Source organism: Planococcus citri, chromosome 5 (genome assembly GCF_950023065.1).
Source record: "Planococcus citri chromosome 5, ihPlaCitr1.1, whole genome shotgun sequence".
NCBI lineage: Eukaryota > Metazoa > Arthropoda > Insecta > Hemiptera > Pseudococcidae > Planococcus > Planococcus citri.
In genome coordinates this window covers 65550818-65575803 of record NC_088681.1, presented here as the reverse complement: position 1 = coordinate 65575803, position 24986 = coordinate 65550818, and the positions used below count along the sequence as shown (strand labels likewise).

Sequence of the window (24986 nt, the reverse complement as noted above, 5' to 3'; positions counted from 1 at the left end):
TCAAACCCATGTTCAAACATAATCTTCAAAGGGGAGGGGAGAGGGTGGAGATTGAATGAAAAATTTTGAAGCAAAAATATTCCCAAGCAACGAATATGAAAATCATTCTGATTGCGTACACATAAATCCTCAGTATCGAACTGTAATGTGCAAAGTTTGTTTAATATCGTCGTTATATTCAGTGTAGGGGGCAAAACTCCACCGCGGGGGGTCAGAATTAAAAATCATTGCGATTTTTCAGTTCAGCGCGAAATTTTATACCGTTTTGATGGGTCGCATCGATATTATCGAATACACAATGCATTATTTAATTCTGGGGGTCGGGGAGTGGTAACAAGCCTATTAGTGCTCATAAAATCGCGTTGTGATCGTATTTTTTCGCAGTTTTTGCGCAGTTGGGCTTCAAATAGCACTGTCTAACAATCGTCCAAGAATCGTTCGGTCCCCAGCCATATCCTGGATATAAGAGCCATTTTACCATCAAAAATGGCCAAAAATGCATAAAAGTCGCATTCAAAGTGCCATAGAATGCAGTTGTGCAGGGTTTCATGGAAAAAAATTACATATTTGGCATCGGGAGAAGTCCCCCAACACAATCCCGTCGAGTTTTTTCGATCCCGACCATGTCCCCAAAATCACCTTTTTGAGGGTCCACCCCCTCGTTGTGCGAGGAAAAAATTTCAAAATTGCACTTTTCTGAATGTGGCAGGTAGTACCTTCATTTTGGCAGCGCGTTTTTTTGGTCCCCGAAAAAAAAAATACAAAATCGACTTCTAGAGCACTTTTTCGTGTATGGATTGTAGTCTAATGAGCCACCTTACCCTTTAAATTGCTGAAACTGAAATACCATTAATGGGGTTAGGGTTACTGCACCAAACTGGTATGAAAAAAGGCATAACAACATGAAAAAAACACCAACTGTCATTTTAAACGCGTCTGAAAAAGTCAAAATCTCAGTTTCACAAAAATGAACCGAATACGAGTTATTTTAGAAAACTGTAATCGAGCTCTTCTTTTTATTCATATTTTCCCCATCACACGTCGTGGTAGGTTTGCACTATGCAATTATATTTTTCAAAATCAAAGCGTGAGATGATGTGAGATAATTATTTGCACAGTTGGGTGTTTGTTTCATTGCGATTCGCGATGCTAAAGCTTGGGAAATGATCGAAGGTCGTGTACACATCGATAGTACGACCTTCAATGCGATCTGTTGTAAACGTTATATTGGGGAAAGTACGCAATCGATGCGGAAAAAATACTCGAAAATGTGCTTATAAATCGCGTTTTTTTGCTTAAATTTGCCAAAAAACGAGATAAAAACAGCTGTGTAAAATAATTTCATAGGTAGCGAATTCTGTAAATAAAAACGTGTGAAATCACATGTTCGCGTTCAAATTTGCTTTGCAATGTTTGATCAATTTCAACTTTATTTATACGAATGGTCCTCCAATTTCCCAACTCGTGAAGTTCTGGCAGGCATAAATTTTACACAATTTAGATTTCGTTCATTTTTAGATGATTTCAATGAATTTTGTTCACGCCTCGCGCTTCTCGACAAAATTTTACAACAGTCAGCTTTACTTTTTGAATCAAAATACCATCACTTTCTAGTAAAAAAAAGTAACAGTTTAGATAAACGAGAGAATTTTTCATTCCAACGGAAAATTAAATAACCGACACTTTTCAGCGAAAAGGTTGTGACAATTTTCAGTGAAAAAGCGACAATTTCAGGAGAAAAAAATTACCGTACCGGCCACTATCAGTATGAGTAAAAACGTGTCAATTATTGGTGAACAAAATGTGCCCAAGTGGAAAAACAAAATATATTTTTGACCAAAAAAAAAAAAATTATAATTTTTAGTGAGCAAAACGACGATTAATTGTTAGTGAAGGAGTGTTGATTTTTCGGTAGGAAGGAGGTAGGAAGGAGGTGTGGATATGACCATCATTGATTTTAAAAAATGAGAAATTTTTTCTGTAATTAGAAAACATGATGAATACTTTGAAGAAAAAATGATAACAACATTACAATCATTTAAAATTACCTAACAAAAAAAAATGCTAAAAGTATGATAAAACAGCTCAAAATGCGTGAAACCTGTTGAAACCTTTTTTTATCCTCAATTACCGAAAAGTGATGAAATGTTGACAAGAATAATCTGCTTGTTGTAAAACGAATTATCAAATTGACTGGTTATTTCTTACGTATCTAAATTGACAGATTTTGGTGAAAATTTCCAGGAAGTTTCCAAAAATAAAGGTCACGTTTTCGGGCAAAATTATTAAAAAATTGCAAAAATTTTTACTTTTTTGTATAAATTTTAAAAAGCAAAAATCTTTTGTCAGATCTGCCAAATCCTTTTCTTGAAATTACCTATCAAAAAGTCTTGTTTTGTTCAAACTTGCCAAAAGTCAAAATTGCCAGAAATTTTAGTTTTTTTTGGTCAATAAAACCTTGTCACTTCTGTCAAAGTTGCAAAAAAAACAAAAATCTTACTTTTTTATACTTGCTGTAAAAAGGGCTCATTTCACTCAAAAACTGCCAAAGAAAAATCAAAATTGTTGGAAAGTTATTTTTTGCGCAAAATTGTTTACTCCATCTTCTTTTTAGTCAGAAATGACAAACTTTCCAGAAAGTCTTGCTAACCTATTTGTCGAAAAAATTAGTTTTTCTTTTTGTCAAAATGGCAAAGAAAAATGGGTTTTCCATCAAAATTATTAAATAATCTTACTTTTTTACCAAAATCTTGAAAATTTCTACTTTTCTGCAAGAACTGTAAAAAGCACCAATCTGTTGTCAAAATTGCCAAAAAGTCTCGTTTTGACCCAAATTTTCGATAGAAAATCTTTTTCTTAATCAAAATTGCCAAAAATTTACGTTTTTTTTTTGTCGACAAGAAATTCGCTGCTTTAGAATTGCAAAAAATGCTTGTTTTTTATCAAAATTTCCAACATGTTTTGTTTTTTTTTGCAAAATTGCAGAAAAATTTGTTTCTGGGCAAAATTTTTAACTTTTGGGCAGCTTTTTCTCAAAATTACAAAAAAATTAAGTTTTACCCAAAGTACAAATAATAGATACCAAAAAATCTTGTTTTATAATATAGGTACCTACCAAAATTACGAAAAATCTTCCTATTTTGTACAAATTGTAAAAAAGTGCCATTTTTGTCAAAATTGCCTAAAGAACCACTTTTTTTTCTTAAAATTGCCACAAAGTCTCGTTTCGGTCCAAATGTTCAAAAAACAACATTTTTTTGATCAAAATTGCCAGAAATTATCGTTTTTCTTTTTTTTTTTCGACAAAAAGTTGTTGTTTTAGAATTGCAAAAAATGCTGGATTTTCATCAAGATATTCAAAAGGATTTGTTTTTTTTTGCAAAATTGCAGAAAAATTTGTTTCTGGGCAACATTTTTCATTTCTGTTTTTTCTTAAAATTGCTAAGAAGTCTCGTTTTGACCAAAATTTTTGAAAAACAACCTTTTTTTCATCAATATTGTCAGACTTTGCACGAAATTTTTCAAACTTTACAAATTTCAAGTGCTAAAGTACCTACGTTTTTTGATTTTTGGTGAATTTTTGAAAATCAAATTTAGGCCAAAAATGAAGGAAAAAATCAAAATTTTACCAAATTGACCAAGAAAACTGAAAGTTGGGATATACCCTATTTTCGACATGCCAAATCGTTTGGAAACGGTTTTTGAGCAGTTCTGGAGCCTCCAGCAGATTTTTTTTTTAAATATATTGTTTAAACAGTCACAAGGTATTAGATACTTTTTGAAACTCGAAATTCCCACAAAATTCCATTAAATTGGAGTTGTAAAGTTGAAATTTATTCTAAAAACTAATTTCAATACGCTACGAAGTAGGTGAATTTCAAGTCGTTTTGGAGCCTCCAGCGACTTTTTGAAGGGTTGTATGGAGTTTTTTTGGAAAATTGAAATTTCCCAAAAGTAGCTGGAAGCTTCAAAACCATTTGAATCCACCATGTAGTCTGCGAAATAAATTTCAGCTTGCCAACTCCATTCGATAAATTAATGTTGGGGAAATTTCAAGTTTCAAAAATCTACTGGAGGCTCCAGTGATTTTCAAAAAAGTCGCTGGAGGCTCTAAAATGACTTGAATCCACCTGAAGAGTTGTCTTCAGAGGGTGTTAAAATTGGAGTGTAGAGTAAATTTTAGCTTTCCATTTCCATTTGATGAAATTTTGTGAAAATTTCAATTTTCAAAAATCTGCTGGAGGCTCCAGTAATTTTTAAAAAAGTCGCTGGAGGCCCTAAAATGACTTGAACCCACCTGAAGCCGTCTTCGGTGGGTGTTAAAATTGGAGTGTAGAGTAAATTTCAGCTTTCCATCTAGCTCCATTTTTGATGAAATTTTGTGAAAATTTTAAAGTTTAAAACATCTGCTGGAGGTTTTAGGAATTTTCAAAAATGCACTGGAGGCTCCAAAACGACTTGAAATTTATCTGCAGTACTTCGTAGCGTATTGAAATTAGTTTTTAGAATAAATTTCAGCTTTACAACTCCAATTTGATGGAATTTCGTGGGTATTTCGAGTTTCAAAAATCTGCTGGAGGCTCCAGAACTGCTCAAAACGAGTTGAAACCGTTTCCAATCGATTTGTCATGTCGAAAATAGGGTATATTCCTAATTTCAGCTTTCTTGGTCAATTTGGTAAAATTTTGATTTTTTCACTCATTTTTGGCCTAAATTCGATTTTCAAAAATTCACCAAAAATCGAAAAACGCACTTTAGCACTTGAAATTTTGACAGGTGATAAATTTCTGCCTCATCTTTCGACCTACCTTTGTAAAGTTTGAAGGGAACTTTGCTTTAAAATGTTCATTAGGATGTCTTCTTTAAGAAAAAAGTTGTCTCGGAGGATCGGCGGGGGGGGTGCAATTACTCCTATTGTCATATGCCGGACTAAGGGTTTTCAATTTTTGATATGATAGAACAAGGGAGGAAGGAAGGGATAAAAATCACAATTTCCTAGATGGGCACTTCTGAGGCGTTTTTTTTACATATGTTGGCTCTTTCTCTTAGATCCGTCACTGCCATTGGGTAGGTGCCATAAAAGTATTACGATGGATATAAAAGAATAAAAAAAAAAGAATAATTAGTAAGTAGTATATTATAACAACTAAACGAACACAAGTCCTTCAAACGAACATCAAATTTGTAATTTGAAACACATAAAATCTCGCTAATGGATTATTAAAAGTACTCATGCAATACATTTTGGCATTGCGCCACGACTTGCATCCTAAATTCAGTAATTTCTTGCTCGTTTTCAAGGCACGCTTCCATTACCTTCTGCATATTCTCCAAATTATACGCTAGAGTCAAATTACTCCAGCAATTGACCCAAAACTGACGTCTTTCTTCTGCAGAAGCATACGAAAGCACAACCAACAGGAAATCAGGAGTAGTACCATCGAACATATCGAACTCATCGTGTAGACTGCATAAAGTTAACCTGGGATTCGATGAAATACACGTGATCGTGGCTCGTTTCAAGTTATCCGGAGCAGTGTCCCATACTTGAGAACACACATCTAACCAAGTTACAGGTACGTCACCGCCATGAGGCACCAAAAGGTTCGTTTCAGTTTTCAATAAATCTATAACTAGATTCGTAAAAGTACTCTCGCTCATTACGTTCCTAATATACATCCAAGCTGACACAGTGAGGCGTTCGTCGCTGTTATGACTGTTGACCAGACCACGCATCAAGGCACTGCCTCTCTTGTTGACGAATTCATCGAGCAATTTTTGGTCCAATTTTGGTAAGATGAACCTGAGGAATATTTTTCGATCTAGTCGAGAATGCTTGATGGCGCTTTGGAGTCGACTTCCGGGAGGTAAACGGTTCCAAAAGTAATCCAGAGATGGTCTATGAAAGGCGCAAGCTTCGAACATTTCTTCATCGACTGAACCGTTCCGAGAGGTGGGTAGTTTATGGAATTTGTTTTTCAGAATACAAATCCAGTAATACAGCTGCATTGTTTTAGGGTTATCGGGATCACTGGATTTTACCTTTTTCGATACGAATGGCCAAAATCGTCTGATATCTTCTTCCAAGTAATACTCGCAAGCGGTCACGAACTTTACATCCATATTAAACTGATCGCAATACATGATACGTTCGGCTGTCCTGGTCGAATGAATACCACCATCGAAATTGGGTACGAAATCGTCAAAGGCTTGCAAAACGTCGCTATGATGGCCGAATTGTAAATTGAATACGGAATCGTGATGATCGCGTACCCAGCGATGTAACGAGGAGGCAAATTTTGGGATGTATTCGTCGACTAGATTATAAATGACCGAAGGTAAATCGGAAAGAATACTTTTCAACGAGAGGTTTCGATCTTTTGGAAAAAAATCTCGTAACGAACCATTTTCACGACATTTGTTCACTTCACTGCGCCATATTTCTTGACTGACGACGATCGCTGATAAATCTTGGAGTGATAATGGATTAGGATGAAGGATATCGTACATTTTTGGTCTTATTACAGATATTTGCAGAGTTTCCAGGTCTGGATCGATTTCAATACGCACCTAAAATCGAAACAATTGAGTTAGGTTTCTCAGATGCGTAATAAGTAACGTGTTTGAGTAGAATGTGAAAGTTGGATGCAGGTTGAATGAAAAATATTTTCCATGGAATTTTATAAAAATGTTGAATTTATTTTCTAGTGCATAACTTGAGATTTTTCGCTGCTTATGAGGAAGGAGGTGTCTGTACTGAGGGAACAAAATTTGAACTTGAAAGAGCATGCCAGATTCAGAATTAAAGAGCATTTTTTGATTTTTGGTGAAAAAAAATCAAAATGTCACCAAGAGAACTAAAAACTGGTATGCAGGTAGGTATACCTTATTTTAGACCTCTCGAAGAGATTAGAAATGGTTTCAAATCCGCTTTGAACAGTTTTGAAGCCTCTGGCAGATTTTTGAATATTAAAATTTTCATAAATTTCACTCACTGAAGTTGGGAAGATTAAATTTACCGACTGGAGGCGATTTCAAGTCGTTCCAGAGCGATCAGCAAAATGTTATAAATTCAAGATTGTCAAAAAAAGTCATTTAAACTGTTCAAATAAAATTAATTTTGGACTAGTTTTGGAGCATTTTATCGAAAACTGGAATTTTTAAAAAAGCTGCTGAAGGCTCTGAAATGACCTCGAATAGGTACCTCTACCTACCTAATGGAATTTTTCAAGTGAAAATCACCAAGGGTTTTTCATTACCAAGCTCTGCTCTGAAAATTGACGAAATTTTTTTTTTCAGAGAAGGCTTTCGATTTGTGCTTTGAAAAATGGACGATTTTTTTCATGGATGGCTTCGATTTTATTGAAAAAAATTGAAAAAAAAACACTCAAGGATTTAGCTTGAGAAGGCCGACTTTTCTTCGAATAAAACTTTTTTACAAACGAATTTATTAACTTTTTTCAAAACATTTGTACAGCAATTGATCTGTTTACAATCGAATTGAATCATTTACAAACGATTAGCGATTGAACAAATTGAGTTCTGGGTGAAAAGTGAATCATTCGCGAACGAATTGATTCGTATAATTGACTCGTTCACGAACGAATCGGTGTGTGTAAGTGACTTGTTCGTGAACGAATCGATTCATTTACTCAATTTTTGATGAATAATTCGCGAACGAATTGATTTGTATGAGTGACTCGCTCGTGAACAAATCGATTCATTTACTCAATTTTTGATGATACATTCACGAACGATTCGATTCATTTACTCAATTTTTGGTAAATCATTCACGAACGAATTGAATCATTTTTTGATGAATCATTCGCGAACGAATTGATTCGTATAAGTGACACATTCGCGAACGAATCCATTCATTTTTTTGTGAATCATTCGCGAACGAATCGATTTGTATAAATGACTCGTTTTATGAACGATTCGATTCATTTACTCAATTTTTAATGAATCATTCGCGAACGAATCGATTCATTCACTCAATTTTTGGTAAATCATTCACGAACGAATTGAATCATTTTTTTGTGAATCATTCGCGAACGAATTGATTCGTATAAGTGACACATTCGCGAACGAATCCATTCATTTTTTTGTGAATCATTCGCGAACGAATCGATTTGTATAAGTGACTCGTTTTATGAACGATTCGATTCATTTACTCAATTTTTAATGAATCATTCGCGAACGAATCGATTCATTCACTCAATTTTTGGTAAATCATTCACGAACGAATTGAATCATTTTTTTGTGAATCATTCGCGAACGAATCGATTCGTATAAGTAACTCGTTTCCGAACGATTCGATTCATTTACTCAATTTTTTATGAATCATTCGCAAACGAATTGATTCGTATAAGTGACTCATTCGCGAATGAATCGATTCATTTGCTCAATTTTTGATGAATCATTCGTGAACGAATTGAATCATTGTTGATGAATTATTCGCGAACGAATTGATTCGTATAAGTGACACATTCGCGAACGAATCGATTCATTTATTCAATTTTTGGTGAATCATTCACGAACGAATCGATTCGTATAAGTAGCCCATTCACGAACGATTCGATTCATTTACTCAATTTTTTATGAATCATTCGCGAACGAATTGATTCACTTGCTCAATTTTTGATGAATCATTCGCGAACGAGTCAATTCGTATAAGTAAGTGACTCGTTCGAGAACGAATCGATTCAATTAACTCAATTTTTGGTGATTCATTCACGAACGAATTGAAATTATTGTTTGTGAATAATTCACGAACGAATTGATTTGTATAAATGGCTCATTCGCGAACGAATTGATTCATAAATTAAAGAATTGATCAATTCGTTGGCGAGTGGTTCTTTCAAAAATTGATTAATTCGTTTACGAATGAGTCACCAAAAATTGAGGGTCGTATAAAAATTACAAAAAACAAACCGATAATTTTGTTTCAGGCGGGTCTTACGACAATTAAGTAAAAATTAAAAAATATACCAAAAACTAAAAAAATCATAAAAAAGTGTAAAAAAAACTGCTTCAAAATTAAATAATTGAAAATTATAGTTTTCGAGGAGATATTTTGGTGATTTTTGCCCTCACGAGAAGTATGGACGATTTACCACCTTTCGGAGAATTTACCAGCAATAAAAATGAAATAGGAGGCTATTTTTTTACTTGAAATTTGAAAATGACACATTATTCATAATTGGCCATCTATTTTCTTTTCTCAATGCTTGATTAAGCAAGAAATTTAACGTGTCAGTTTCCAAAAATTACAGAATGACGTGACACCTTGAACATTATTTTTTCAGATTTATTGCAGCTCAAATGTTATGATGACGATAAATTTCTCAGTTGAGTAACATTAAAACGGTAGCTGGAAACTAAATTTCTACCAGCTTTGGGTAATAAATTTTTATAAATGTACATCGAGAAATATTTCGAAAGAATATCACCCAGGTACCTATGCATTAAAACTCGTAATTTATGATTTTAGGTAATGTGATTTTTAACGAATTTTAAAGCGACGGAAGTAACTGCTAACTGAAATCCGTTGAAAATCGTTTATCTCTCCAAGTGGATACACATAATATATTTTTTGTTATTTAGAAAAAGAATTGCTAGTTTGGTTTGTCCCCGAATAATCAGCGAGCCCGAGATAACACACAAGTTTAAAGGGTTCTTTTCTTGGAAACGAAAAATATAATAAAATTCATTTCCGCTGTAAAATGTAGACAGATAAACGTGCCCATTCGAACATGCAGCCTTTCATCTCGCTTACAACAAGTGATTGTAAAGCCGGCAGAATTGGGCAATATTTTTGCATAGAAAAGACAATTAGCGAAGGGCGAACAAAAGAAACAGGTAGCTGGCAGTAAGATACGAGCTCTATTGTTCCCCACCCTTCGTTGGTATCTGTGTGGTTGCTTACATCCGTCAACATTGAGCAATCGCCTAGAGATGAAACTGGTTTAACTGGTTATTAAGATATAAGTACGTTTTCTACCATCTATGACATTTCACTTCACATCACTTATGTTTTGAAAGTCCTTCTGCGCGGTATGTTTTTTTTGCATGTTCCTTATTATCCATAATATACGTTGATCGAAAGTTGGTTCATTAATTTATTGATTCCCGGTACCTGAATTTGATTCCTGGATCATTTATTGAAATTGCGGTAAGTGCAGTTCCCAATACAGTTTTTTTTTTAAATTTATTTGTACAGTGCATTTTGTATTCATAATTTTTATGTGTTTCGTGATAACCGAGGTCGGACTGGTTTATTATGAGATTGATTTTCGCTTTACTTGGTCCTATGTGTTTTTTTTTTTGTTTTTTTTTTCAAATTGAGTTCGAACTTTTATAAAAATTTATTGGGTATTTAAATTCTAAGAAATGTTTAAACCAAAAAAACACACTTTTCACCAGAAAAAAATATTCTTTTTCTACTTCTCGAATTTAGCATTTGCTGCCACTCCTCGCGAGCTTGTTTGCTTTTCATGTTTAAAAACCCACCATTCAGATTTTAAAATTTTGAACTAGGTAAGATGTGAACAAATTTTTTAAAAACTTTGTTTTTTATCTCTCAAAATACGAATTTTTAAAGATTTTGCCCTCAGTTTGCTCGGTTCAATTTCGATCTCTTTTTTAAATAAATTCAACTGGTAACAGGCGTATCTGTTAATTTTTTGTTATTATGCCTCGAGTTGTGCTTGTGGGATGAAATTCAAATTCACATGATGTGTTCGAATTCTCGATTAATGCAATTTATTTCAAATGCTTTCAAAAAAAAGTTGTATAACACGGTTTTGACCATTAAAAAAGGGCCCCAAGACACGATTTTCAACTCAATTGCAGAAAAAAAAAGCAAAATCCACCTGAGCTGGTGCTATTGATGTTCGAAGAAATGTGACTCGAGCCCATTTCAATTCTCAATCGTCAACATTTTTTCTATTATCGTTTAGACGTTATGGAACTCGACCCTACATTAAAGTATTACGTATCACTTTAGCGGGTATTCCCATTGAATTAATCAGAAGATCTCGGAGGTATTAAACATTTTGTAAATCAGTTTCTGAAGATTTTTTTTTTTTGAAAATCGTCTATTTTTAGTAAGTCTATAAGCGCGTCTCTTTTTTGCTTGGGGTCGTGCTGTAAAGTTCAAAAAAACTTCTTGTTACGGTTCTCATCGATTTTTTGTAAATTTTATAACTAAACAGAAGTTTTTTGGTATTTTTTCGCAATACGTAAAACAAGTTTTATAAAAAATTCCTCAATTTTTAATTTTTTCAAGAAGCGAAGATGAAAAAAAATGATCAAGAATTCGTGGGAAAATTTTTTACTTTACTGGGCCTCTCAAAAAAAATCCAGTCTGCTGATAAAGTGCTCAAATAATCTTCTAAATTGTTTGAAATCGACTCTGATTTGAATCATTATCGAAAAATTGTCTAAAAACCTGCTGGTAATTACAAAAAAAAAAGCATGTGACATGGAAAAAACGAAAATAGGGGCAAAATAAGAGGATTTTTAGCTTAATTCCGCTTTAAATGGGGTGGGGATGACCTAGGAAGCTGAAATTTGGATATGTTGATCACAGATAGGGTACTGTCCGATGGTATGATTTTGGACCTTTTTCATCCATTTGGGGTCATGTTATGCCCCTCCAAAAAAATGACCTTTCTGTAATTTTCAACTTTGACCCTCCCCACTCCAGAGGTCAACTCTAGCTCCCAAAAGAATCCCATTCCCCAAGTTTGACTTCATTTTATCAATTAAAACAGGTTACAAGTCCCAAATCATAAAATGAAAATTATTGAAATCACATCATTTTGAGGGGTCGTAGCGCCACCCCCTTGAGGCTAGGGAGTTGGTTGATAGCTCATTTGAATAGGTATTGGAGAGGAGATGAAATGATCACTGGCTCATTTTACTCAAAATTCAATATTTCAGGAGTTCTTGATGAAAAACTGATTTTGGGGGGCTTTGATCCACTGTGGGGGGTTAGCTCGTGGGGTAGGGGCGGGGACTTTCAGTATGTTATTTAGCACACCACCCTAGATAATATTCACTAAAAAACCTTTGTTTGTAATTATGTTTGGGTCTTTGGGTCAAATTGCATATTGACTGGGCTATGTGCATATTCAAGTTTTTCAATTTATTGCTATGAAGAAATTGAAAAAAATTTCCTAATCCCTAAAAAATCGACTGAAAAAGCTGAAAAATTGCTTGCTCGTATTTCTTCATTGCATCCTAATGAGAAATTGAGGTGACATTTTTTTATTTTAAGTGTCTAAATTGTGCGAATTGACTCATCTTCGTTAATTTTAACCCACATTCAAAGAAAGTGTTGGTATGATTACATTTCGTAAACTACTCATTTTCATTATTAATTTTTTGCTTTGTTCATTCAAAACGACCTCGTATAGTGGTTTAGTTTTCGACTTTTCGTGTAATATTGATAAAATAATGAAAAAACATGAAAATTTTGCATAAATATAAATGTCTATTTTTGCACCACATATCAAAGGTGTTATGAAGTTGAACCGATTTTAGCGACTTTTTTTTATTAAATGTCAAGTAAAATCCAAGACCATGTCACGCTTTTGATTGGCCAATCAAACGCGTTAGTTTCTATGGCTATTTTTGTTATTAGATATTTCACCCTTCAAAGTTCGAATCAGGAATTTTTTTCTAGATATCTCGATCCACAGAAAAAATTGATGAAAATAAGTCAATTTTTGCATTTTTCACCTTTCGAAAGAAAAATTTGTATTTTTTCGTAATCTTTGGAATATTTAAAATTGAGAACATGAAAAAAAGTCAGCTCAATTTTTCAATATGTAATCAGCATGAAAATTTGCGCTTAGGGTAATTTTTTCGGAATTTTTGAGCAAAGACGCGATGGAGAAATATCATTTTTCAAATTTTTTAGCCAATTTTTGGTCCAGTAAATTTTCAAGAGTTGAAATTTTTCGCAAAATTTTATCAAATGAGAGTTGATCGTTCTCAATTGATTTTGGGGGTTCGAAAATAGCATAAATACACAATTACAACTTCCTATACGTCAATTTGGTAAAATTTCGATTTTATTTTCAAGTATTTTTATCCCAAAATTTTTTTAAATTCACGAAAAAATTGAAAAAAAATCGCTTTTAGCGCCAGAAAATCCCATAATTTTCCGCTTCGTAGTTTTCAATTCTATTATCAGTTTACTTTCGCAATTCTTAAGGCCACTTTGTATAATTTCAAGGCTCGTTAGACCTTCAATTTTCCATTGGAGTGACTGATTTTTTTCAATTTTTGTTTTTAATCCGCCTCGCCCCATCTTGTGTTCTTGTGAAGATATCATTAAAATAATTACGTAACTTTGAGAATTCCTTTGTCAGTTAAAAGCATGTCAACTTGAAAAATAACAGATTTTTAATTGAAAAACACAATTCTAATGAGCTATTTATCAAACTCAAGTCGAATATTATTTTTTTGTGTATTCGTGAGCATGAGCTCTAAATTTTCTTTACTGAAACACGTCATTGCTCATTTCACAGCACTAATTCGAACGTTATGATTTCAGGTTATCTAATACATATACCATCCGAATTCACTGAAATGGCCACAAGTAATCGATCGGATTTGCCTCTGCTGAGCCCAGTATCGCTAAAAGAACTATCATCGATCGCAATGAGCCTAGCAATCTGGCGCTGGCGTATAGACATACATCGTAAGACCGAAACATTGAGTCAAGTTAGGATCCAAGATCCGTTGACACTACAAGCCATACTGAAGGCTATGGGTATGCTGCCACACTTACCAACCCTAGTACAAGATCAAATTACATTTTGCATGTCTAGGTTTGGCAATTCGTTGTGCTCGTGGCTATGTTATCGACATGGTGAGGTATTTTATTTGACTAGAAAGAATCCATTCGAAGTTTTAGAAGACTTCGATGATTTCGCGTGCACTCCTGGAGGCGTAATCGATTACAAAGCAACATTCAAAAGAATGATTTCTTGCAATAAATTAAGGTCATCTGAGAGGCTCGTAATTGCGGTTTTAAGAACGTGCGTTTCCGAGGAAATTCTCCGTCCTTTGTGGATCGCTACGCAGAAAGAAAACATCGACAAACAACAACTCGATATCGCTCTTTACAACTGGCGTCCGAAGTTTGACTGCCAAGGTTCGCAAAAACGTGTTTTGAGATCGGCGAAACAGGGTTCGGAAAAACGTGTCAGATATCATAAGTATTTTTAGACTTGAAATTTATCTCAGCAAGTACCTACCTACTTGATTATAAGTTTTGAGTATAAGTTGTAGTATTTTGATGTGTTGTTCGTTTATTTTGTTTTGTTTTTTGTTTTATTAATTTTTAGCTTGTTTGTAATTTGTAAATATGTAATGACAAATAGTTCAACATGATTATTCCACGTACTAATAACTCGTTCTTTTTTATTTAAATACATATGTTGTAAAATTACCACACGAATTTTCAACGAAGCGAAAAGTTTACATTTTCAAACACAACCAATTCTGGCAAAAATTAAAAATTATTGTTTGCAAATTTTCGGCAAAAAAATAGCACACTTTTGGATACTTCGGCCGAAGTTGGAACTTTCTGGCAGTTTTGACTGGAATCATAAAATTCATAATTCAAGAAGTAAAAACACATATTTGTTTAGATCACAATAATATGAAGGTAAGTGCTTTATTTCCGTACTAAACATTCAATTCAAGTAAGTTGGTTTACAAAGTAACATTTAGTTTTATCGTGTTGATTACCCAGTTGATAAGGTAAGTGCCTATAACTATGATTGAATGATACAACGTTCATAAAGACATGAAAGCTCGAACTTAATTTTTGGCAAAAAGAAATCAACTTTAGTACCTAACCAAATAATCTCGAAAAAGTAACCAAAAAAGAGACGAAACATGAAAAAAAAAAAAAAACGTTTTAGGTAGGTAATGTAGAGGAAAATGACCAGGCAAAAAAACAACAATTTGGTTTTTAATTTTAAAAAGTTTTACTAATTTTGAAACTGTTTGGTAAAAAAGCAAAACTTATAAATTGACAATTTTTGGAAACAAATTGAAAATGTTGTCTATTTCTGGCAAAACAAAATAATTTTTAGCAAAAAGCAAAACTTATTGGGAATCATTGGCAAAGATTTCAACCCACCATGAAGTCGACTGCAGGTAGATTTCAATTCGTTTTGGAGCCTCCAGCGATTTTTTGGAAATTAGTTGAACTTCTAGTAAATTTTTCAGTGCTCGAAATTTCCATATAATTTTACTAAACAGAGAATAAGCCGAAACATCGTTTACAAAATTGCATTTTTTTTTACGTTTAGTGGCTGATTTGGAATCGTTGAGCACGAAAATGACGTCTTGATTAAATAAGGGAACCTCTTGAGGTGTTACACTCCGATTTGAACGGGGCCGCGATTTTTGGAAAGAGCATAGTCTAAAGCCCCCAAAACCAAATTTTCAGCTGCCCAAATTAATTTTTTGATTTTTGGAGAATTTTTGAAAATTCAAAATTGACTGTTTTTGGCGATTTATGCTTTTTTTTTAAAAGTACGTACTTGATCAATAAAAATGGTCAAAATAAGTCCCAAAACTAATATTTATTACCCAAATCTAAATTTCACCATTTCCAGCCATTCTGGAGCCTCCAGCGCGATTTTTCAATTTCTCCAGAATTTTGAATTTGCTCCAGAAGGCGTGAATATGCAGTTGGGCAGCTAAAAATCAAGTTGTGTATTATACTCGACCTGTTTAACAAGTTTATCTACATTTGAGCCGAGTTTGGGAGTGAAACCCCAAGAGTGGTTTTTTGACCAGCTCTTTTCAAAATTAAAAAATTAAAAAAATCAAAAGATAACCGTTTATGAGGGAATTTTTGAAATTTGCACGAATCGCTGTACTTCTTCAAGAACTAAACCCCGGAGCGCAAATTCTATGTACCATTTCCAGCCGTTTTGGAGCGAGAGTGACACCTCAAAAAACCACTCTTCAGGTGTCACTCCCAAAATCGGCTCAAATGTAGATAAACTCGTTAAACAGGTTGAGTGTAATATACTACTAGATTTTTAGCTTCCCAACTTCATATTCACGCCTTCTGGAGCAAATTCAAAATCCTGGAGAAATTGAAAAACCGCGCTGGAGGCTCCAGAATGGCTGGAAATTGTGAAATTTGGATTTGGGGGGTTAGTTTTGTACAAAATACAGCGATTCGCGTGAATTTCAAAAATTTCCACACAAATGGGAAACTTTTGATTTTTTGGATTTTTTAATATTGAAAAAAGCTGGTCAAAAAGCCACTTTTGAGATGTCACTCTCAAAATCGGCTCAAATGTGGATAAACTCGTTAAACAGGTCGCGTGTAATATACAACTCGATTTTTAGCTGCCCAACTTCATATTCACGCCTTCTGGAGCAAATTAAAAATTCTGGAGAAAATGAAAAATCGCGCTGGAGGCTCCAGAATGGCAGAAAATGGTGAAATGTGGATTTGGGTAATTAATATTAGTTTTGGGACTTATTTTGACCATTTTTATTGATCAAGTACCTACGTACTTTAAAAAAAAAACATAAATCGCCAAAAACAGTCAATTTTGAATTTTCAAAAATTCGCCAAAAATCAAAAAATCAATTTGGGCAGCTGAAAATTTGGTTTTGGGGGTTTTGGGCTATGCTCTTTCCAAAAATCGCGGTCCCGTTCAAATCGGAGTATGACACCTCAAGAGGTTCCCTCGTCAGGACGTCGTCGTTCGTGTAAAAATTGAAATTTTTCGTTAATTATAGCATTTTCTTGAAATGAAACTGCATTTTGTGAAATAGGTACTTGAATCGAACTCGGCGACCTCGAGTCAATCGGAAATGGTGATCTGAAATGCATAAAGTCTCCACATTCGAAGGAACCGTCCTACTTTTATCAGTCTTACAATAAATTAGATTGAATTTTCAAAGTAATGGTGTTAATAAAACTGCATAACCAGTTTGCCGTAAATATACGAGAAATATTTTTGACGAAAGAAAAGAACCTGAATATATGGTAACGAATCAAATACAAAGTGGGGCTAGGGGGATTTTTTGTGACAGTGAATTGAGTGAATTCGTTTCCGATGTCAGATTCTTGCTATAGTGTCCCACTGTCCCCTTCTATGAACCGGAAATCGCCCGTTTTGACAGTCAAAAATGAAAACAAATATTTACATTTTATGCGAACATTTCTGACTGATTTGAAGTCGCTGAGTACAAAAATGTAGTTCAAATAATTCAGCATTGATTTGTAGTTTTCGATAGATTTGGACTCGGTTGCCTTGAATCAATGTCGCGAATAGAGTCAAAATTTCGATTGAACTCATCAATGTTGTACTCAGCGACCTAAAATTATCCAGAAAATCTTACACGATTTTCTTGAGAATTTTGTAAAAGTGCCAAGAAACCAAAAAAGGTGATTATTTACTAGTATGGTTACCGTTTGGACCCATCAAACGAGATCTTACCGAAAAAAAACTTCACCATACTTGAAATTTGATTTTTTTTCACTTTTTCTGCAATTTACAAAATGTTTAAAGATATTCATACTTTTGGAATTTAGCGGTAACCACCTAAAATGATCAGAACATGTCGAGTTTATAGGTGCAAAAGTTCATTTTTGACTTTTCTAGAGTGATTTGAAATATTTCAATAGAAAATTAAAAATAACTGAAGGCTGCAGAATCAAATTTTTTATTCCGCGTTTTTCATTACGACTTGACAATTTCATACTTTTTTCCTTCACTTTATTCTAGCATGTACATTGTACAATAGGTGAAAAAAAATAAACGGTATCTGATTAATAGGTATCTATTAATTCTACTTAAAATACACGAATTCATAATGAAACGGAGGTAGATGTATTTGAAGAGCTCAATTCCAAAATGTGCTTTGTCCAATTTTTTCAAAAATGCGTTTTCAGGGCCGTATGCTAAAAATTACCTTGAGGAAAAAAATTGCTTAAGACAGTTCTTAAGGAAAAAATGGTATGCTAAAAAGTTCCTTACAATTAAGAAAGGAAGAAAATAAGGATTTTTTTTCAAGGTACCTACGGAGGTACCTTAAGGGAAAAAAAACCACTTACATCTGCTTACATCAAAGAAATCTGTATTACAAAGGGGATCAAATGCATTGGTTATCCTGCCATGGGTGACATGGCAGATTTATATGGGAGTAGTGCCATTTTGTAGCTCTCATCACGGGGAACAAGGGGCACTGCCTACAAGCCCCTCTATCTATTCGTGGGAAGAAACTACGGGCGTCTAAAGTCTAGAAAATGAGCAAAACCAAAAAATGAAAATTTGCCAAAATGAAAAATTTGACCTAGGGAACTTGTAGAACATTTTTTTAGATGAAAATTGCAATTTTTGGGATTAGCCTACCTTCATTTTTGAAGGATCCATGCAATTTTGAAGTTTTGAAACAGATCAATTTGAGTAAATTTGAAATTTTTCAGAAATTGATCTGTTTCAAAACTTCAAAATTGCATGGATCCTTCAAAAATGAAGGTAGGCTAATCCCAAAAATTGCAATTTTCATCTAAAAAAATGTTCTGCAAGTTCCCGAGGTCAAATTTTTCATTTTGGCAAATTTTCATTTTTTGGTTTTGCTCATTTTCTAGACTTCAGACGCCCGTAGTTTCTTCCCATGAATAGATAGAGGGGCTTGTAGGTAGTGCGCTGTGTTCGCCTCGACGAGAGCTACAAAATGGTACTACTCCCGTATAAATCCCCCATGTCACCCATGGCAGGTTAAATGGGAGAAATTCAGTTATTCTGCTTTTTAGTGAAAATGAGTAGATTTACGTAAATTTTGTGGAGGACTTTTTTAATAGAGAATTAAATTTTTCGTCAAATGGCGTTAAAAATTGTCATTTTTGCGCAGACACAAGACACAACAATTTTATCATTTATGGCGCATTTTCATTCCCGGGTTGTTGTTATGTAAGTACACTTTAAATTGAAATTACTCGAAATTTTTAGTGAAAACATAGGTGTTTTAGCATACCAAAATGTTCAAAATTTTATCCAGTTCAAACGTAATTACAATTAGATAATACTCAAAAATTTCTGTAAAATTTCAAAAAATATTGCCCAGATTTTTTCGAAAATAAATACAGCCGGTCGTCGCCTTCAAGGATTCTTCAAATCCAGACAAAGTTCAGAATATGAATAAAAATAATTTCATCAGTTTTTAGCACAAAAAATACAGAAAAATTTTGATTTTATTGAAAAAAAATGAAAAATTGAAGCATATCTATCAACTAAAGCTATTAACCAATTTTTTGAATTTAATTTTGGTTAAAGGTTATTGGATAAAAATTATTTTGCCGAAAATTGTTGGGTCATTATTGGTTACGATTCAGGTTAAAAATTCCGGTTCGCAGATGTTTCTGCGCAAAAATAAACATTTTTTCGCCATTTGACAGAAAATTTAATTTTCTTTTTAACAAGTCCTCTGCAAAACCCCAAATTTGTTTTTTTGCGTTCAAGTCCGAAAATATGCAATTTTATGCAAAATTTATGTTTTTTTGGGCCGCAGAATACGAATTTGACAATATTTTTTTTGTAGGGGTGGGGGATGTGAGGGTGAGGGGGGCGAGAAATTCAAAATTTGACTATAATGATGTGTGATATGTTGAAATGTATGTTTTTGAGGGTGTAGATCACGAATTTGACAATATTTTTTTCGTAGGGGTCAATGGTGGCCAGTGGGGGCTGAGGGGTGAAAATGGTTGAAAATTCAAAATTTGACTATAATGATATGTGATGTGTCGAAATGTATGTTTTCGAGGTTGTAGATCGCGAATTCGACAATATTTTTTTCGTAAGGGTTAATGGTGGGGGATGAAGAGGGTGAAAAATTCAAAATTTGACCATAATGATGTGTGATATGTCAAAATGTATGTTTTTGAAGGTGTAGAAAATGTGAGGGTTGGGGGATGGAGAATTTTCTATTGGAGAGCCGTCAAAGTCCCTGGAAGAAAAAATTTGTAACATTTAAACAAAATTCACCATGATTTTTCACTATAATTGACTGTTGTGGTCGCCGGGGCATTCGGTGGCAAAAATGGCAAATGACATCTTGAAATACACTATCTTAAGTACTAGCCCCTGGGATTTCCCGTGCATCTACGTGCAAAAATTTGTTCTATTCCTATTTATGTAGCAGAGTAGGCAAAAAACGGAGTTTTAACGTAAATTAAACCTCTATAATGACTTTATAACAACTAAAATCGAGTAAATTGATGAAAATTACTCACTTTCAGTTGAATTATTCATACTTGGCACATTTCGACATATCACACATCATTATTCATTATATTCAAATTTTGAATTGTTCACCGTTTTCACCCCCTTCATCACCCACCATTACCCCTTACGAAAAAAATATTGTCAAATTCGTGATCTACAACCACGAAAACATACATTTCGACATATCACACATCATTATAGTCAAATTTTGAATTTCTCGCCCCCCTCACCCCCTACCCCTACAAAAAAATATTGTTAAATTCGTATTCTGCGACCCAAAAAACATAAGGGAGGATACCATTGTACCATTTTTTTAGGGTTCATTGTATGTTTTTGAATTACGCCCGTTTTGAGGGTGCTCACAGTCCACTGTGCACCCCTACTTTGAGTGACCATAGGTCAACCCCCTTTGGGGTGGGAAACTTCGCTGACTCTTCATTCGACGTGGAATAGTGAAACGAAATCGATGAGAAGCATTTTGCATAAAATTGCATATTTTCTGACCTGAACGCTTAAAAACAAATTTGGGGCTTAAGGTCCACAAAAAAGGGGGGAGCGTACACCAGATTCACGTAGACACCCCAAATTCGTGTTCAGCGTATCAAAAAAACCCCGTGTACCAAAATTCAGCTTGTTATCAAACTTTCCCCTATGGAATTTTGCAAACAAAACTAAGTTTTCATCAAAACTCACATTTGCCATTGAGTTATGATTCTAACCCTTGGTTTTGAAAGTGAATTTCACACCAAAATGACTTTGATCCAAAAAAACCGAATATGTCACATTATAGAGTGTAAAACGGTATATCCAAATCTGCCATCTATTGCGAGGCATCGACCACATAAGCATTCTTTCATCAACAGTAGAGTTATCTTCGTACTGAATGCTACACAACGCATCATACTTTCGGCTGCCCTAAGACAATGAATAGAACCTTCATAATCACATACAAAATCATCGAAGTATTCTAGAACGTCGTTCTTGTGACTGTTACCACTGAATACTCTTTCGTGATGAAAATATAGCCAAGAGTCGAATAGTAAAAAGAAACATAGAATTATCCTTGAATTATCTCGAATTATGGGAGGAAAATTTTCAATTCATCGGGAATCCCTTTCTTGAACTTTTCAATCTCCTCCGGGCTGTCGAAATACCATTTTAGAAATTCATCAAAATTTCGACGATATCTCGCCTTTTCTCCCTCAGAAGTTACGAGTCCCTGATGAAATTCAACCGGCGCTATATTACGCAAGAAACCATCTAACGACACCGACTGTTTGAAATTAGCAACTTCTTCATCATTACCCAAACACCAAACTGATATAACTCGCAAATTATCAGCTGAAATTTCCCACATAAAAGAATTATCAGTTATCAAATGATAGTGCAGGCTCTTCAAAACACCCTGTTTCGCAAACTCCACGACCTGCTCGTTCGATGCAAATGTATCAACGAAATTTATCGTGTAAATGTGTGAATACGTTAATCTAATGCATTGACTCATACTCATTATGGCTGCATGCGTGTATAAAACTTGATTTTTAAAATCAGCGGCAAGGTCGGCATCGTCGAAGGCATCGTCAATGAATTCATTCATCGGTTTCACTTTGGTAAGATGCGTAAAGCACAATATCGAATCATCTCCGAGGAAGCAGGACCGCAGTAGGCGTCGTTTGAAATCTTTTCGTTTTTCAGTTTCAGGACAACAAAACACAAGAGTGTCATTTAATTCGTTGAAACATCCGGTCTTCATTACTTCGACGCAATACGGACTGATATTTTCGTATACTGCCATAGTGGTTTCTTTAAATTTAGCAATATCGTTTTCGTTTTCGAAACATAGTTTCATAATTCGATGTAAATCTTTGGCACGTGTAGCGTCGATCAAACTAAGCCAAGTATTATTCCAAAAAGCGTTTCTCTGTTCGAAAGAGGCATCCGACAGTATACTTAACAGAAACCTGATGTCTCTGAATTCCGTCGGCTTAATACCTATACGCTCCCTGTCAAACAACCAATATTTTTCTTTACTCAAAATAATCGTGATTGCTGATTGTTTCAATTCATCCGAGGCATTTTTCCATATTTCGCAGAACAAATACGTTTCATCTTCGGTGTTCGGCCACCCTTCCAATGTTTCATCACAAGTCTCATTTATAACGTCTTCTGAAATATGATTATTGGTATCGTATTCTGCAAGCCGTTCGATTAGCTTCGTGAAATTATTTTCATTCATCTTATCTTTAATATACATCCACGTTGGAAGAACGTAAAATAAATCGTCGCTCACAATCAGGCCATATATAAAATCACCGCCATATTCGGCGACAAATTTACCGAGCTCTTCTTCGTACAATTTTAGTAAAAAAAACCGGGCGAAAGATGCATCAACTCTCTCAGACAAGTGTACAGCTTTTCTTAAACGATTCTCCGGTCTAATACGATTCCAAAAATACTCCATAGATGACCGATTATTATTATAGAAGTTATCCCTATAAAACATAATTTCATCGACGGAATCGTCCTGTTGATTAGGTATTCGATGCAATTCATTTTTCAGCGAACAAATCCAGTAATACAGTTGCGGGCATTGATTGAAATCAATTTCGTTCAAGTCTAGCGTTTCAGATACGGGAAGCCAAAGTCGTCTGACTTCGTTCTCGAAGCAGTACACGCAGGCTACGTTGAATTTCTCAACTGCGCTGAGTCGGTCGCACATAATCATTTGTTTGGCCGTACGGACGTAATGAATGGTGCCGTCCCAGTCGCATTTAAAATCATTAAAATCGTGCAAAATGCTATTCCTATCACTGCGATGGAAATCCAGTACCTTGTAAGGGTAGTCTCGTAGCCACTCTGTCACCGAGTATGCAAATTTTTTGATACGTTCTTCGATTACTCGTTCGATAGATGATGGCGTGTTTGGAATAAGGTTTTTTAACAAAATATTTGGACTTGATAGGAATTCGTTCAAATTATCATTCGTACGATGTTTATTGAGTTCGCAGCGCCATAATTCGACGGCAACCGCATTGGCTGCGATTTCTTCTAGAGCCACCGGACTCGCGTAGAGTAGATCATATACGTTAGATACTAATGCAGCCATTTTACGTTCTTGATTCGCCTCAATTCCCATTTTCAATCAAGGAATCTGAAACTGCAATGTCCAAGTTAATATTGCGAAGGAACGCGTATTATAATCGGATTAAAAATAGCCAAAATAGGTAAAATTTCATTTTTTTTATGCATACAAATTGTCATAAAATTAACAACCTAATACGAGAGATATCGGAAAAGAAATCATTCGAGCAATTTTAAACTTCAAATATTTTCTAATGAATACAACACTACAACAAGATACTCACACTAGCTGATCCGGACTCAATGGTTGATTTGGAGCGTTTTATTATTACAGGTTCGGTCATAGAACGGATTGATTCTTTCGCTAAAGTAATCCAAAACGTTGGAAGAATTCGCAATCGGGACCCACGCGCTGTCGTGCTATGATATGTAATTTATACTTCAAAGGATTTTCAGCTGAAACCGAGTGAAAATATTACTACAAACTTGAATACGTTGATCTCGAAAACTATCGCTATAAATCCGTTTTAGTAGTACTTTCTCACCTCGGTGCACGAGGAACTCTTCTTGGCATCATGCTACACCACCATTAACAATTTATAATGATAATTCGACTATTTTAATTAGTTTAATACATTAGATTAAAATTCAATTAAAAACACATCAAGTACTAAACAAAAACAAATACAAGTGATAAGAGATAAATAGCAATTACTTTTTTGAATGCGGGATGCGTAATAAATCACAAACGATGGCTTATGTGATTCTTTTTTCCGGTGCATCGGTTCATGTTCATGATCGGTTCTTAGTACCGCACGCCGACGAGCTTTTTGTAGGCGGCGGCGTTTTGTAATTTTTCATCGGCGGCCGGCGGCGCGCCGACAAAAAATTCAATTTTCGGCGGCGTCTTAAATCTCCTCAAATTTGTAGGCGGCGGCGGCGCCCTCGGCGCGAGAACAAAATTGAATGCAAAAAATACCCATTTTTTGTACCTTGAAATGCTAACTTTGAATTTTTACTCTTTTCTTGGACCCGCAAGAGTAGGATCAATGGATCAAAATAAAATTTTATGACCATAAAAATTTGAAATGTGCTTTTAGAAGTTTAGAAGCAGAATCGAATCCCAAAAATTTCAGGAATGAGATTTTTTATCTCTGAGGTAACAGTCAGAAAGTTGAAAAATACAAAGGATGATAAATTTCCAGAAATTTATATTTTGAAAACTTGCGGAAACTGCGGAAAGTTTTCAGAAAGTTACTGGAAATTTGTATTTCTTCGAAGTATGAAGCAGGCGTTGAAAAAATGTCAGTTTGAAAATGTCATTTTATCAACTACGTATGAGTAACTAATAAATTTCCAATTATTTCCAAACTATTTTTCTTTCTTTCATTTTGAACAATTTTATCAATATTTTGCAGAAATTGAACGTTTTTTTTTTGGCAACTTTCTTTCTCTCCATTTCTAACAATTTTTCTTCATGGATTTGAAACTTTTCAGAAATAAATTTCCAGGAGCTTTCCTTGGAAAATTCCTTTGTCATCTATAAAAAAAAATACCACTCATCATTTTTGCCCCATTCCCTCCCCATAAAATATGAAAATATGATATTACAATTTTTGA

General features: G+C 34.4%; 1 protein-coding gene and 1 long non-coding RNA gene across 2 annotated transcripts; one reads left to right on the top strand and one right to left on the bottom strand.

Moving 5' to 3' along the window:
* The first annotated feature begins 8362 nt into the window (after nt 1-8362).
* Nucleotides 8363-14428, top strand: LOC135847014 (uncharacterized). The gene is made up of 2 exons (XR_010559069.1): nt 8363-10174; nt 13568-14428. It is a non-coding gene; the product is annotated as an uncharacterized LOC135847014 (long non-coding RNA).
* A 6767-nt stretch (nt 14429-21195) lies between these two features.
* On the bottom strand, nt 21196-24054 carry LOC135846982 (uncharacterized). Its single transcript, XM_065366360.1, has 3 exons — nt 23912-24054; nt 23651-23822; nt 21196-23442 (listed from the first exon to the last, which is right to left on the bottom strand). Exon 3 carries the CDS (start codon nt 23419-23421, stop codon nt 21364-21366), a length of 2058 nt encoding a protein of 685 aa, XP_065222432.1. The 5' UTR covers nt 23422-23442; nt 23651-23822; nt 23912-24054; the 3' UTR covers nt 21196-21363.
* Nucleotides 24055-24986: the final 932 nt, after the last annotated feature.

Excerpts from the sequence above, each read along its gene's own strand:
- LOC135846982 (XM_065366360.1), bottom strand. The coding sequence starts at position 23,421 with ATGGGAATTGAGGCGAATCAAGAACGTAAAATGGCTGCATTAGTATCT.